This window comes from Globicephala melas, chromosome 9 (assembly GCF_963455315.2).
Source record: "Globicephala melas chromosome 9, mGloMel1.2, whole genome shotgun sequence".
Taxonomy (NCBI): Eukaryota; Metazoa; Chordata; class Mammalia; order Artiodactyla; family Delphinidae; genus Globicephala; species Globicephala melas.
Window position 1 is genome coordinate 27772489 of NC_083322.1, and position 14665 is coordinate 27787153.

At 35.3% G+C, this 14665-nt stretch overlaps 1 protein-coding gene across 3 annotated transcripts in view; it reads left to right on the top strand.

The window, feature by feature from the left end:
* The window catches only part of CADPS2 (calcium dependent secretion activator 2), a 483312-nt gene that overhangs the window by 276222 nt on the left and 192425 nt on the right, over window positions 1-14665 (top strand). For all 3 annotated transcript variants that reach the window (XM_070046319.1, XM_060305373.2, XM_060305374.2), the window contains exon 9: window positions 10160-10226. In XM_070046319.1, the coding sequence (XP_069902420.1) occupies window positions 10160-10226 (67 nt within the window). The remainder of the gene's footprint in view (window positions 1-10159; window positions 10227-14665) is intronic.

The following is a 14665-nucleotide window of genomic DNA, read 5'->3' on the forward strand; positions in this document are numbered from 1 at the left end:
AAAAAAAAAGGCTTAATCTTGTGGGGTTAAATAAAGGAAAGAATGTAGTGAAAGAAGGAAGATTCCTTTTATGCGGGGAAGCTGTGAGCACAGACTGCAGGGAATGACTGAAAGTGCCTGAGGGCATTTGGTCCCTATTGGTTTTCACATCAAATGCAGTGATGCCCACGGATAGCCTGTATTGTTGTCAGTTAAATGGGATCATGAGTGTCTGAAAGGTGTTTGAGAATGAACCGAAAATCATTTTCACAAGTGGATGATTACTTCTGCCACATGTTAACTGAACTCTATCAGAATGGCCCAGATTTTTGAGCCTGCATTAATTGCTCTTTCAACCTTGACTGAGGTTTCTCTTTAAGAAAGCCCTTTCCAGGACTAAACTACTCTATATATTGATTTTTTTTTCTTTCTGTATTTTTCCTTGAGAAATGAAGGCTTGTAGAAGAATAGGCTTTATCATTCAACATGTAGATTGATTTTTCCATTTCTTTGAATAAAAAGCTAGAGTCATAAGTGATCTGCCAAAAGTAATAGTCTTTTTTTTCAAGCACCGCATAATTCCCAGTTTCTGTATACAATTATGTTTTTCAAATATTCATTAGTGATGATTTTTCACCATAAAGTAAAACCATGAACTCCCACACCATGGACTCCGTGCAAATAAATCATCATATGCTCCTTTCTATTAGAACTGTATGCCACCACCCTAATTGAAACTAAACTACAATGTTTAGTAAGATGTCTGGAGAATTTGTGTGTGTTGAAGTGTTCTTTGAACAATCTTCAAGTTAGAAAGGTTTTATAAGGTGCTTTTAAAGCGTTTGGATAGATGAGTTCTTTATTTCATATTACCATTTTCTATTTCAAATATGGCATAGAGAATATTAGCTGTTTCTTTACTATACTTGAAAAATATAGGGTATATTGTAGTTTAGACATACTGTGTTATGAAGATGAGTTAAATCTCAGTTTTTAAAACTAATCAAAATGAGCTCTTGAAATTTCATTAACTTTTGTGACTATATATATTAGCAAATAATATATAGCATTTCTAGAAAATGGCTTAATTTATTACTAAGACTAATTTCAGAGGTTTTTTGGCTTAAAGGAAGGCAAATCACAGAATGTTATATGGGAATCTGTTTTTTTTTAAAAAAAAACACTCAAGGGGTACTGAATAAAAAACAAGCATTTAAAGTAATTTTGTTTTACAAGCATTGCAATGTGAACATGTGATGAAATGTAAATATCTATTTGAAAATTCAGCAAAAATAAGCTTCATATTTTACTGATTTTTGTTTTGCTTGAAGATTATTTTTACCAAGTTTCATTTTACTCCATAAATGTATTGAGACCATTTTATTGGTAATAGAGTAATGTATGTTGTTAATGATCAACATATCTCTACAGAAAAGTTTTTATTCCTGTTGTCACAGAACATTCTGATGGATTTCATTAAGACTCTGCTTTTGTTTGTCCACAAATGAAAACTTTTAGAAGCAGCTGTGGTATGTGTTCCAGCTGGCTTCTTAAGTTAACAGATAACTCTTTTAAGGATCACGTTGAGACCATAGAGGTTGTATAATTTTTAATGTTAAGTATTGAGATTCTCTAATGACATATATAAATGTGATGTAATAGATGAAAAATAATGACCCGTTTGCTTTGTTGATAGTAAATGTATTGACTTGAGGTTTGGCTATGCCAAAACTTTTATTTTCTCTTCTTTTTTTTCTCTGTTTTCTTGACATTTTTCCTAACAGCCTGGTACATAATCTATGTCCATATCATATTTTAAATATACAAGCAGAAATTCATAAAGTTCATTGTCTCTTAGCTTTGGTATTTGAGGATAGAGCACGACCTAAGAATAGTTAGAAATAAATACCAAAAAAAAAGTCGTAGGTGAGTGGATCATTGATAACACGTTAGTTTGTTTTGTGCCTTGTTTCCTAGCTGATTCCTATGTTTCTTTGGGGGAACTAGTACTCTCAATTAGAAACAGCCCTAGTAGAGGGATTAATACTTTAAGATTATTGCTGTATTTATACTGATTTATAAAACCAAATGCTTCAAGGCTTTACTCTTATGTGTTAAATCCGAGCTTTGTGTCAGGGCTGCTAATTTCTTTGTTACCTAATCCCATGTAAGAAGAGAAGATTTTAAAGTTAAGCAGGCAATTTTTTGTTCAAAGGGAACAGCTTCTTAATACCTTACTTAAGTTGGGTGTATTGATGAAAGTAAACACTTTAAAATAGTATCTGAGCAGTTATTTTTAAATAACCCAAAATACTCTAGTTACATGAGTATTGTAATGTATTGGAAATATTTCGATGGAAAAAGTGTTATATTTAGTATCAGTTTAGCATTGGAAATATGTGCTTTTGAACTGTGTTACATACATTAGAATATATCTTCTGTCCTCATTTAAATAATCTTGAATCAAATTTAACTCCGATTAGGGAATTTGTTTCCTAGGGTCATACTCTAGTATAGAGTACTGGAGAATGTAATATGACTACGACTGTGAAAACTGCTGGTATGTGTTCCTCTTCCATCCATTTCTTTGTTGGTTTTTTTTTGGCCATGCCACCCGGCTTGTTGCATCTTAGTTCCCCGACCAGCGATCGAACCTGGGCCCCCTGCAGTGGAAGCTCAGAGTCCTAACCACTGGACCAGCAGGGAATTCCCTCCATCCATTTCTTAGTAACTGAGATAATTTAACAAGGGTGAGAAAACATGTTTTGTTTAAAATCAGATTCTGTAGGTTGATGAAAATGAATCATGTTGAAGACCCCACCAAAACTAAAACAGAAGACTTGCTTTTGGTTTGCTCTTTAAAACCTTTAAATAAGGTGACAAAAATTCACTCATTAGAGAATGTTGGTCTCATGCTGTGTGATAAATATTTATTTTATTGGGTAACATTGTAAATTGTCACACAAAACCCAGTTAAATGTGTGTTCCCAGTTTGCCTGGTATTTGGCAGGTCTAATTTACATACTCTGAAAAAAAACTTTTTTAATTTGAGATAATCCTACAATTGAGAGGAAGCTAGTAATGACTCAGCAGGTTACTAAATATTCAGGGAGAATACAGTTGCAGAGCAGACCGCACCCCCTTAACAACATTACCATACGAGCCAAGGTACTCTTTCTGTCCCAGGTGACAAATGCACTTCTTGGAAGATGTTCTCTACACCTTTATGGGGTAGAATCAGATTTCATAAAGCTTTAAAAAAAATGAATTTTTCCAGAGTTCAGACAGCAAGAAAATAATATTAATAATAGATTTCTTAAATTCTAAACTATTTTTATGAAACAGAAATAAGTGACAAGTAAATAACTCTCAAGGATTTGTTTAATCATCACTATTGCCATTGTATGTCAAATAGATTTGGTCCCACCAGGTGTACCTTCTCCTTTTACAGAACTATGCAGTTATAATTGAAGTTCATGGTAATGACCCCAAGATGTTTATAGGATCCTTTTCTAAATCATTAAAGAATGATCAAATTATATTTTATGACTATTTGAAGTCAACCTATTGTATGCAGATTCTTTAAAAATTCATTATAGATGAATATACAGTCTCTATACAGAATAACTCATTTTTCAGTAATCATTGCTGTGTAAGTATAACGAAATGAATCTATTGCCTAGTATAACATGTTAAATGTAACTTTAGTGTATTTTTCTGAAATTAAAAAAAACTTACTGGATTTTTATCCATAAAAGAGATAATTTATAACCTAACACTCAACATTAAAAACAACAACAAAAAAAATGGAACTCTGAATTCAGCAGCAGTGCTAGGCATAAAGATGAGTTACGAGAGAATGCATCTTGAGTGATGAACTAGGCGATTGGGACTGACATGTATACAGTGATGTGCATAAAACTGATGACCAAAGAAAAAGAAAAAAGACCCAACGCAGTCAAAAATAAATAAACTCAAAAAAAAAGAATGCATCTTGATTTTTACAGATGCTTTCTAATAAATGGATTATCTGATTGTAACCAAATATTCAAATGATTTTGGCTCCTTTCTCCTTACTTTCTTTACACTTTAATCGTCCCCTGATAAGACAACCCACCTACAGAGAATTTAGACTGCTCTAAATATCAGAACTTGAGAATAGCTTTGAAAACTGGAAAACCCATTTAACCATTAAAGTTTATAGGAATTCGCCACTGTACTCAAGATAAAGTGACAAAGATCCTCATCTTTGGTCTGTAGATATTCAACTTAGTCATGTCAGAAGTATTGTTTATGGAGCTGTAATGCCCACATCCTTGAAATCCTTAATAAAAGTGATTTTTTTCTAATGATAAAAGTAAGATGAGTTCTCATACATTGTTAATGACAATGAAAAATTGTACAGCCATGGAAAGCAATCTGGCAGTTTCTTATAAAGTTAAACACACTTTCACTGTAACTCAGTAATCCCAATCCTAGATATTTACCTAGGAGAAATGCAAACATGTGCCCACACAAAGACTTATATGTGAATGGCTATAGCAGCTTTATTTACGATAGCCAAAAAGGTGGAAACAACTCAAATGTCCACCAACTGGTAAAAGGATAAACACATTGAAGTCATACATTGAAATAAAAAGGAATGAACTCCTGATACAGACAAAAGCTGAATCTCGAAAACTTTATACTAAGTGAAAGATGCCAGACACCAAAGGCTACATACTGTGTAATTCCACTTATATGACATCCTGGAAAACAAAAAACTATAAGGTCAGAAATCAGATCAGTGGCTGCAAAGCTGCAGATGTGAGGAGGAGATGGTTCATAAAAAGGCATGAAGGAACCTTTGGGTGGGGGGGTGGGAGTGTTCTATAAATTCACTGTGGTGGTTAAATCCCTCCTATTTCAAGTTTCGTCCAATTATATACCTAAAATGGGTGAATTTTACTTTAGGTAATCTACCAGTATACCTTACTTAAATGACAACAACAACAACAAAAAAGGAAGACATGCTCAAGATAGAAATTATGAAAATGGAGAAAGGCGTGAAGAAGAAAATAAAATTTATCTTTAATCTCACCAGCCAGATACTCACTTCAGGTTTCCCATTTTGATACATCTTTCTGGATTTTTTTCCCCATGCATACAGTATAAGTTCATGTGACAGCTTTTTAAAAACAACATTATTATGATTTTCCATTATCATTCTTTCTGGCCTCAGTCTTTTTTTTTTTTTTTTTAACATCTTTATTGGAGTATAATTGCTTTACAGTGGTGTGTCAGTTCCTGCTTTATAACAAAGTGAATCAGTTATACATATACATATGTCCCCATATCTCTTTCCTCTTGCATTACCCTCCCTCCCACCCTCCCTATCCCACCCCTCTAGGTGGTCACAAAGCACCGAGCTGATCTCCCTGTGCTATGCGGCTGCTTCCCACTAGCTATCTGTTTTACATTTGGTAGCGTATATATGTCCATGCCACTCTCTCACTTTGTCCCAACTTACCGTTCCCCCTCCCCATGTCGTCAAGTCCATTCTCTAGTAGGTTCTTCAAAACTTTTTTTTTTAAATATTCCATATATCTGTGTTAGCATACGGTATTTGTTTTTCTCTGACTTACTTCATTCTGTATGACAAACTCTAGGTCCATCCACCTCACTACAAATAACTCAGTTTTGTTTCTTTTTATGGCTGAGTAATATTCCATTGTATATATGTGCCACATCTTCTTTATCCATTCATCTGTTGGTGGACACTTAGGTTGCTTCCATGTCCTGGCTATTGTAAATAGAGCTGCAAGGAACATTGTGGTACATGACTCTTCTTGCATTATGGTTTTCTTAGGTTATATGCCCAGTAGTGGGATTGCTGGGTCATATGATAGTTCTATTTTTAGCATTTTAAGGAACCTCCATACTGTTCTCCAAAGTGGCTGTATCAATTTACATTCCCACCAACAGTGCAAGAGGGTTCCCTTTTCTCCACACCCTCTCCAACATTTACTGTTTGTAGATTTTTTGATGATGGCCATTCTGACTGGTGTGAGGTGATAGCTCATTGTAGTTTTTTTTTTTTCAATCTTTATTGGAGTACAATTGCTTTACAATGGTGTGTTAGTTTCTGCTTTATAACAAAGTGAATCAGTTATACATATACATATGTTCCCATATCTCTTCCCTCTTGCGTCTCCCTCTCTCCCACCCTCCCTATCCCACCCCTCTAGGTGGTCACAAAGTACCGAGCTGATCTCCCTGTGCTATGCGGCTGCTTCCCAGCCACTCCACGGCATGTGGGATTTTTCCCGGACCGGGGCACGAACCCATGTCCCCTGCATCAGCAGGCAGACTCTCAACCACTGTGCCACCAGGGAAGCCCTGGATTCCTTTTATTCCTTTTTCTTCTCTGCTGTGGCTAAAACTTCCAAAACTATGTTGAATAAGAGTGATGAGAGTGGGCAACCTTGTCTTGTTCCTGATCTTAGTGGAAATGGTTTCCGTTTTTCACCATTGAGGACAGTGTTGGCTGTGGGTTTGTCATATGTGGCCTTTATTATGTTGAGGTGAGTTCCCTCTATGCCTACTTTCTGGAGGATTTTTTTTATCATAAATGGGTGTTGAATTTTGTCAAAAGCTTTCTCTGCATCTATTGAGATGATCATATGGTTTTTCTCCTTCAATTTGTTAATATGGTGTATCACATTGATTGATTTGCCTATATTGAAGAATCCTTGCATTCCTGGGATAAACCCCACTTGATCATGGTGTATGATCATTTTAATGTGTTGTTGCATTCTGTTTTCCAGTATTTTGTTGAGGATTTTTGCATCTATGTTCATCAGTGATATTGGCCTGTAGTTTTCTTTCTTTGTGACATCTTTGTCTGGTTTTGGTGTCAGGGTGATGGTGGCCTCGTAGAATGAGTTTGGGAGGGTTCCTCCCTCTGCTATATTTTGGAAGAGTTTGAGAAGGATGGGTGTTAGCTCTTCTCTAAATGTTTGATAGAATTCGCCTGTGAAGCCATCTGGTCCTGGGCTTTTGTTTTTGGCATCACTCTTAATGGCAACGTAATCATTTTAACTGCTTGATTCTTAGATGGTTTTTGAATTTTTACTCTTAAATGACATTGATGAACATCTTTTTTCTTCATTCTCCCCTCAATTTTAAATGTGTCTTTTACACCAAGAATCTGCTTTTATACAGTGAAAAAGCAGATAGATGGTGATATTGATGCCTGATTCCAGAACTCATGCTTATAGTGAAAAAACTCAGAGTTGTTGAAGTTTAATCTGTTCTTATTCAGTATAGTTAACTTTTCTGATATCTTTTATATATGTTCAAAAAAATTTTATGTAAAATTTTTGTCTGGCTAATATGAAAACTAAAGGGCAGGTGCTATCATATTTTTCCTACATAGCATTTGTAACATTTCCTTTATGCAGAAATGTTTACTTTTGTTGAATGTAATTTTTTTCTTCTATAGAGACTAAAACTCTTATGAGCAATTCCTTTCTAGAAATGTTTGATCAATTGTGACTTCTTCTGTATATATTCTATTGAATTCTAGTGCAATAGTCCATAATACCTCAAGGCCCAACATTCAAATGCTTACCTTGGTTCCAGTCTTGAATTGTCTTTTATTCTAATAATATCTTTCAGTATACATGTGTACATCCACCCACCCCTCTGCTTTCTGTCTTCACAGAAACCATACCTTTTCATTCCAAATGTGGTGAGGCATCATTTTTAATGAGGTTGCAGATGACAGTATTATCCCTTATGCAGAACCTTCACTGTCAGCAAGACTTACACTTGCTTGTGGTGTTGATGGTTTGTGTATCCCTATTCACTTTCACTTATGTCTGACCTAGTAGCCCAGCAGCACACTAAGTGAGACACGTTGAAGAACCAGCCTGTGGTCACAGGCAGAGGTTATTCCAGATGCCCTCTTGGCTCCTCAGCAGCTATTTGGTGCACTCCTTGCTAGTGAACTTGTACAGAGAGCATCTGTCGTGTCCACAGTGTATAGCTCCTGAGGTCATTGCTGTTAACCCTGTAATAGGAGCTTGGGTGTATGCCTTTCAGCAGAGGAAAATTACATAGGGAAGACAGAAAGAGAGCAACTAAACACCTATCACTGGCACCATAGAAGAGAAATTAGAGGCTAGAGCAAAGATGGGGCAAAGGGTTTCAAGGGGCCCTCAGGAGGAGATAGCGAACAGGTGAGAACAGTAGCGGTAGATATTTCTGATAGACTCTAAATGCATTCGCATTACATCCACAAGCACAGACGATAGGTCATCAAGGGTATTGTGAGAACCAAATAGAAGTTTGCCAAACCCTTCAGCTAGCTGATGTGTCTGAGAGAAAGAAAATATATAATTAATTTGGGCAGTTTGGGGTGATGCTTTCTAGGCAAGAGCCTAGGATTTATGTCGACTTTTAGTAACCCCATGTTTGTTTGTATGTTTTTATTCAGAAAATTTAGAAACACAGGGAATAAAGATGGCAACTCAAATCTTCCATAATTCCACCACTCAAAGGCACTATGACTAAAATTTTGGAATATCTATTTTGTATTTTTTTTACAAATTTTAAATCACTAAGTATTTATGTATCAATAGTTTTGAATCTGCTCTTTTCCCATAATATTATGCAATGAAATTTTCTTTATGTTATTTTATCAAAAATATTTTTTCAGTGGCATAGTATTTCTATGCATTTTCTAGCATTTATTAAACATTCACCTACTGTTGGACATTTAAGTTGTCACCTTTTCCATAATATAAAAAACGCTGTTCTAAGTATCCATGTAGCATACATCTTTGTGTATGTATCTAATTATTTCCCTAATTCTATGATGAAGAGGTGGAGACCGTTTCTATATACTGCCATGTTATCCTACAGGAAGGTGGTCTTATGTTACACTTCACTAGCAGTGAATAAGAAATCCCATCATTTCAGCACACCTTAGCTAATATCCCATATTTTTTTCAAAAGGGGGCAAAGAGTATGTTTGTTTTGTTTTACAAAAGAGAATTATTTTCATAAGACAGAAACTAAAAATTCAAGCTAAGTTTTCAGTTTTAAAAATTGAGAGAAAGTCTGAAGACTTTAAGCCCCTAAACAAACTATTAGCTATAGTCCTTTTCTTAAATCACTCAGAATTGTTTATAAATTAAGTTAGTTTGAATAACCTCAGCAGTGTTAAACCTCCACATTAGAAAAAGGGATTGTGATAAAATACTGAAAAGTCTTACTTTAATTTAAAAATTAGCTCTCTATTTGTCATATTTTAAACTTCTAACAATGTTTCCCACTTTTGTAGGAGGTATGTGGTATAATTTTAAATAGCCCTCCATGACACACTCATACCTGATTAATTTTTAATTTCTTCTCTTTCCTCCTTGATACTTAAGCTTACATCTGTATATTCAGTAAGAACAAAAGTTCTCTTCTCCAGTGATTGACTACTTGAATCATTTCAATTTAGGTTACTAATAGCAGTGCAAAGTTAAACAAAAGCCTTGGTTGAAATTGTGTTAAATTATACAGTGTCATCTTCATTAGTATCTAAATTTCATAGTTAGGAAAATTTGCAGTAAGAAGCTTGCATAAGTCAGGCAAATCTCCAAATTATGGAGCTGGCAGGGACCTCAGAAATCATCACATCCAGTCCTTTCATTTGATAGTTGAGGAAATGGAAACTGAGATTGGTGCAGGCACATCTCGGGAACACTCAGCTGAACAGTGACCCTTCTCCATGGGTTCTGGACTCTGCAGCCAGCTGCCTGCGAGGCCACACTCCTCAGCCCCGGTCAGCTGAGAGCTGAAACATTTGGTACTGTAGCCTCAATTCGTAGCCTTTGTCTCTCCTAAGAAATATGTATAAGAATAAAATTCCTACTGCTTCTTTGATTATCCTTTCTAACTCCAACTTCGCTCAATTTGTGGGAAGAACTGACAGTTGACAAGCCACATAAATCAATTCCCTTTCAAAAGCCGTAGAACAGCCTCAGTCATTTTGTAACACAGAAGCTGCGTGCTGTCACAGATTCCAAATGAACTAAACTTTGCCTTTAGCAGGCTTGTTGCAAGGATGAATACCTATGGAAGAAATACGATTACGTGGAACCACACCATTCATGTAAAGTATTCTTTTACTTGTTTTTCTTACCAGATATCTGTATGCCCTTGGACAGAAGGTTTGGAAAAGATGGAAAAAACGTTACTTTGTTCTTGTTCAGGTAAGTAGACTTTTTTCCTGTCACATAATCACTCTAAGCCATTCTCAAGTTTTTTGTGGGTTGTATCTATCAATATTTACTGTATCAGAAATTAAAACTGAGAAATTTAAAAAATGTTTTAATTCATTTTAAAATAAAATTGGTAAGCCCATTATATGCCAATGCAAATAACCTTTTTATTTAAAATAACTATTTTTCAGGCCAAACATTTTAGTGATATGAGTGGCATTACTTTTTGCTTTTGTACCCCTCTTTAATATTCTGGCTTAATAAAATAGAATGCAGCTGCATTTTCACATCAGCTTCTGCCTTCAATCTGTCGCAATCTCAGGTGAAATTTAGCCTCTGGAAAACTCTGCTATACGCTCTTGAGAGAGTAAGTGTGAAACAGGCAAAGATGTTTGAATATTGTTAGAAAAATGGTTTTGACTTCCCAAGTCCCTGAAAGGATCTTGAAGAGCTCCGGGATCCCAAGAGCATACCTTGAGAGTCACTGCATTGTTCGATAGTTCATAGATAAAACTTAATACATAGAAACATGCATTTTTATAAAAATGTACCATATATATCACTTATTCACATGTACAGGTCTTTAAATTACCTTGACTGGTAGATTTGTTTGTGATAGGATTCTGAATGTAGACAGGATATTGGAATGTACACTTCAGTTGACTCTTTTTTTGTTTTGGTTTGGTTTTTGAATCATGGATGACCTTTGCTCATGGAATATACTCATTTAGTTAAAGTTACATTAGAGAATAAATTTGAGTAATAGTCATTCCATTTCATGATAAATCCAAGCTGTTTTGTTCCCAGTGAATATATATGAAAAGAGAAGCTCTCTTGGGATCCTTAACACAAAACAGTCTGTAAAATCTCATCAATTCCTAGTCACACGTAAGTAGTTTAAATAGCCCAGATCAGACTAACATGGTGAAATTCCAAGGAAAGAAAATTATTTGCTGTCTTGCAGAAATAAAGCCATCTATCAACTGCTGGATAAAATTATTTTAGTGATGTGCCATAATAGCGTGGTAACTTCACGAAAAGTATAACCTTTTCATCAAAAGTGCTTTTTTTTGCCTGGGTAAAGTGTGACTTTTTCTTATGTAAATAGAACCAATATTTGGTCAACGAGTTTAATAAAAGATGCACACACATGTGCGCACACACACTGACAATCTTTTGATACAAACCCCAAGCACTTGCTTTGAGAAAGGGCTCCCTGTTGGGAGTTCTCAGTGATCCTCCTCCAAAAACCACACCTATAAGCCATCTTCTTTGGTTTCCAGGTTTAATTTCTTGACATTGGCACAAGAATTGAAATGCATTTACCAGGCAGTTTGAGTGCAGATCTTTCTCCAGTTATAGATGTCTCACCCACATCTAATTTGACAAGTTTGTGTTAGTGACTTGTCTTTGTCAAATCTTTCCAAGCATTCAACTGATTTTTTGTAGGAAGTGCAGCTTCTTTTTCATAGTCATATGTCATTCATTTACATAGAATCTCATAAGTTCCCATCCCATAAGTTCAATAGCTGATGTTATTGGCCTAATAAGCAAACCCTACTGACTCTTAGCAAGCCTAGAGTTTAACTGGTGGAAGTATGTATAAGAGCACATGAGAATGTCACCCAGTAACCACAGATGTTCAACATGTCATACCTTTTAGTCGATATTTTTTTTTAGAGCAGTTTAGGTTCACAACAAAATTTAAAGGAAGAGAGATTTCCTATATATCCTCTGTCCCCAGACATAGCCTCCTCCACTGTCAACCTCACTCACCAGAATGGTACATTTGTTACCAAGGATGAACCTACGTTGACACATCATCTTCATCAAAAGTCCGTAGTTTTTATTAGGGTTCACTTTTGGTGGTGTACCTCTGTGTATTTGGACAAACATACTATTCATTATTGTAACATCATACAAAGCATTTTCACTGCCTTGAAAATCCTCTGTGTTCTGCCTATTCATCTTCCCCTCCACCTCTGGCAACCCTTGATCTTTTTACCATAGTTTTGCTGTTTCCAGAAAGTCATAGAGTTGGAATCATGCAACATGTAGCCTTTTCAGATTAGCTTCTTTCACTTACGAATTTGCATTTAAGATTTTTCCATGTTTTTTCATAGCTCAAAAGCTCATTTCTTCTTCGCACTAAATAATATTCCATTGTCTGGATGAATCACAGTTTATTTATTCATCTGCTGAAGGACATCTTGGTTGCTTCCAAATTTTGGCAATTATGAACTGAGCTGCTATACACGTTTGTGTGCAGGTTTTTGTATAGACATAACTTTCCAGCTCCTTTGGGTAAATGCCAAGGAATATGATTGCTGGATCATATTCATTATTTTTTTAAAGAATGAATCAGAGAGTGTTTGTTGTATAGAGATCCAGTGAAGTGACAGTAGGCTAAAGAGTTTCTTATATACTGACTGTTTTAATATGAAAACTAGGTCTTAGCAGATCAGTGTTGAGAGGTCAAATGGACACCTCATGCTTCTGGCCAGGTAAAGTTCAAGGTAATCCTTTGCTTCTTACCTTATTTTCTGGCATATGATCACAAGAATCAAGTTATAAAACAACCACGTATACTTTATCACCCCATAAGAGAGTTTAGAAATGAAAGGAGGAAGTTGAATACTTTTGAGATCATTAATTGGTATGTCTTTTAGGAACATTAACCATGTCTTTGGAGAGCTAGAAAGTTCTCCACGTAACAAAAATATGTTTAACATTTTAAAGGCAAAATTCAGTTTAAACCGAAGGAGGTAAACCTCTATACCCCGTAATTAAAATTTAGGAGAAACACCACCAAACTATCATGAATTCAGATTTATTCTACCTAAGGTATCATTTTAAAATTTGAAGTCATATTTAAGCATTGTATCTTTACACAAATATATGTAAGTACGTGTACTCACACAAAGAATCCCATGCCCAAGTGTTTTGAGATTTACACGCCAGTAGTCTGGCAACTTTTTGAAGTTTTAAAGACAATTGAATCTTCCTTTCAATTCCAAATGTAATGGGAAGACAAATTGAATGTACCCACTTCAAAATCAAGATGGGTATGTATGGAGATTGAGCAAGAAGGATTCATTGGGAAGAGCCAGGTAGTTTTATCAGTATTTTTAAAGATAGCTCTCATTCTATTGGCAAATAGTTCATAGATCTATACCTGCAGGCTGCACTATTAAAAGGTGAAGGAGTCATTTTCAGAGAGGACAGTATACCCCTGCTGTGTCTGCTGCCGCCATCGTCAGAATGGTGCTCTGGTGATAATGTGAATCTCATCACCACTTGTGAGTGTGTATTATATGAGTGATATAGCTGGAGATCTAGCCATCAGCCCAAGAATTTGTACTCATAAAAATTGATTGAGAGTCGGGTTTGGTCAGCTGCAAAGTCATTGTTCAAAGGGAACACTTGCAGAGCTGTTGAGGTGAAGAGACTTTTCAAAGACTCTTGTATAAACATTTAAATCAGAGTTGAAAATGGGAAAATGAATTACTTATCAATGTGGGGTGTTTATTTAGCTTCTAAGTAAGATTAGTTTTGGACCCCATTTAGATTCTGAAGCCAGTATAGTGACAGTATTAATTAGATCTTTCATGTCTAAGAGGCTGCATTTGTTTTTCATGAAGGTAAATTTTGGTTCAAGCCAAACTGAAAGAACAGTGATTTTGAGGAATATGTTTGAACTCTTACCAAAACTTACATGTGTTTGTATTAAACTTATATGTGTTTGTTACGCTTATTCAGTGTTTTAGTATTACATTTGGAGGATATCATTGGCATAAAGTACTTATGACACTAATATGTTTTAGTTCATTATAATAAACCATTCAGTAGCTTTAAAATTCTATACTTGTATTTGTGATTTAACCAGACTGAATTATTTCATAATTCTGTATTCAGCTAATGCCTATTCAAAAAACTGTATGCCCCCAGATATTGCATATTCTGTGGTAATATACAAATTCCTGAATCACTCACCTATTAATACAATTATTGCTATATTTAATCTAATATTTATTATGCAAATGTGGCAGGCATTTATGGGGAGCACTTTTACTACATTATCTCTTTTACTCTTCAGAATAAGGTTTATTTGAGGGTAGGTATTATCCCCACTGTACAGATTAAATTGATGTACAAAGAGGTTATATAATTTGCCCAGAATTATACAGTTAGTAAGTGGCAGCGTCAAGTGATTAATCCAGTTCTGTCAGTCTCTAGAGGCTAAGCTCTTATGTCCTCTGTCACGGTGCCATGATCAAATGAATGCACACAACTACAATTGATCTGAAGACAAACAGAAAAAAACGAATAATCACTGTGGATCCTTCATTTCACGAAGTACAAGACAGTGTCACTCCATTAAAGAAATGGCCAGTGACTGATGGCATAAAGAGTCCCATGCTCATGAAGGC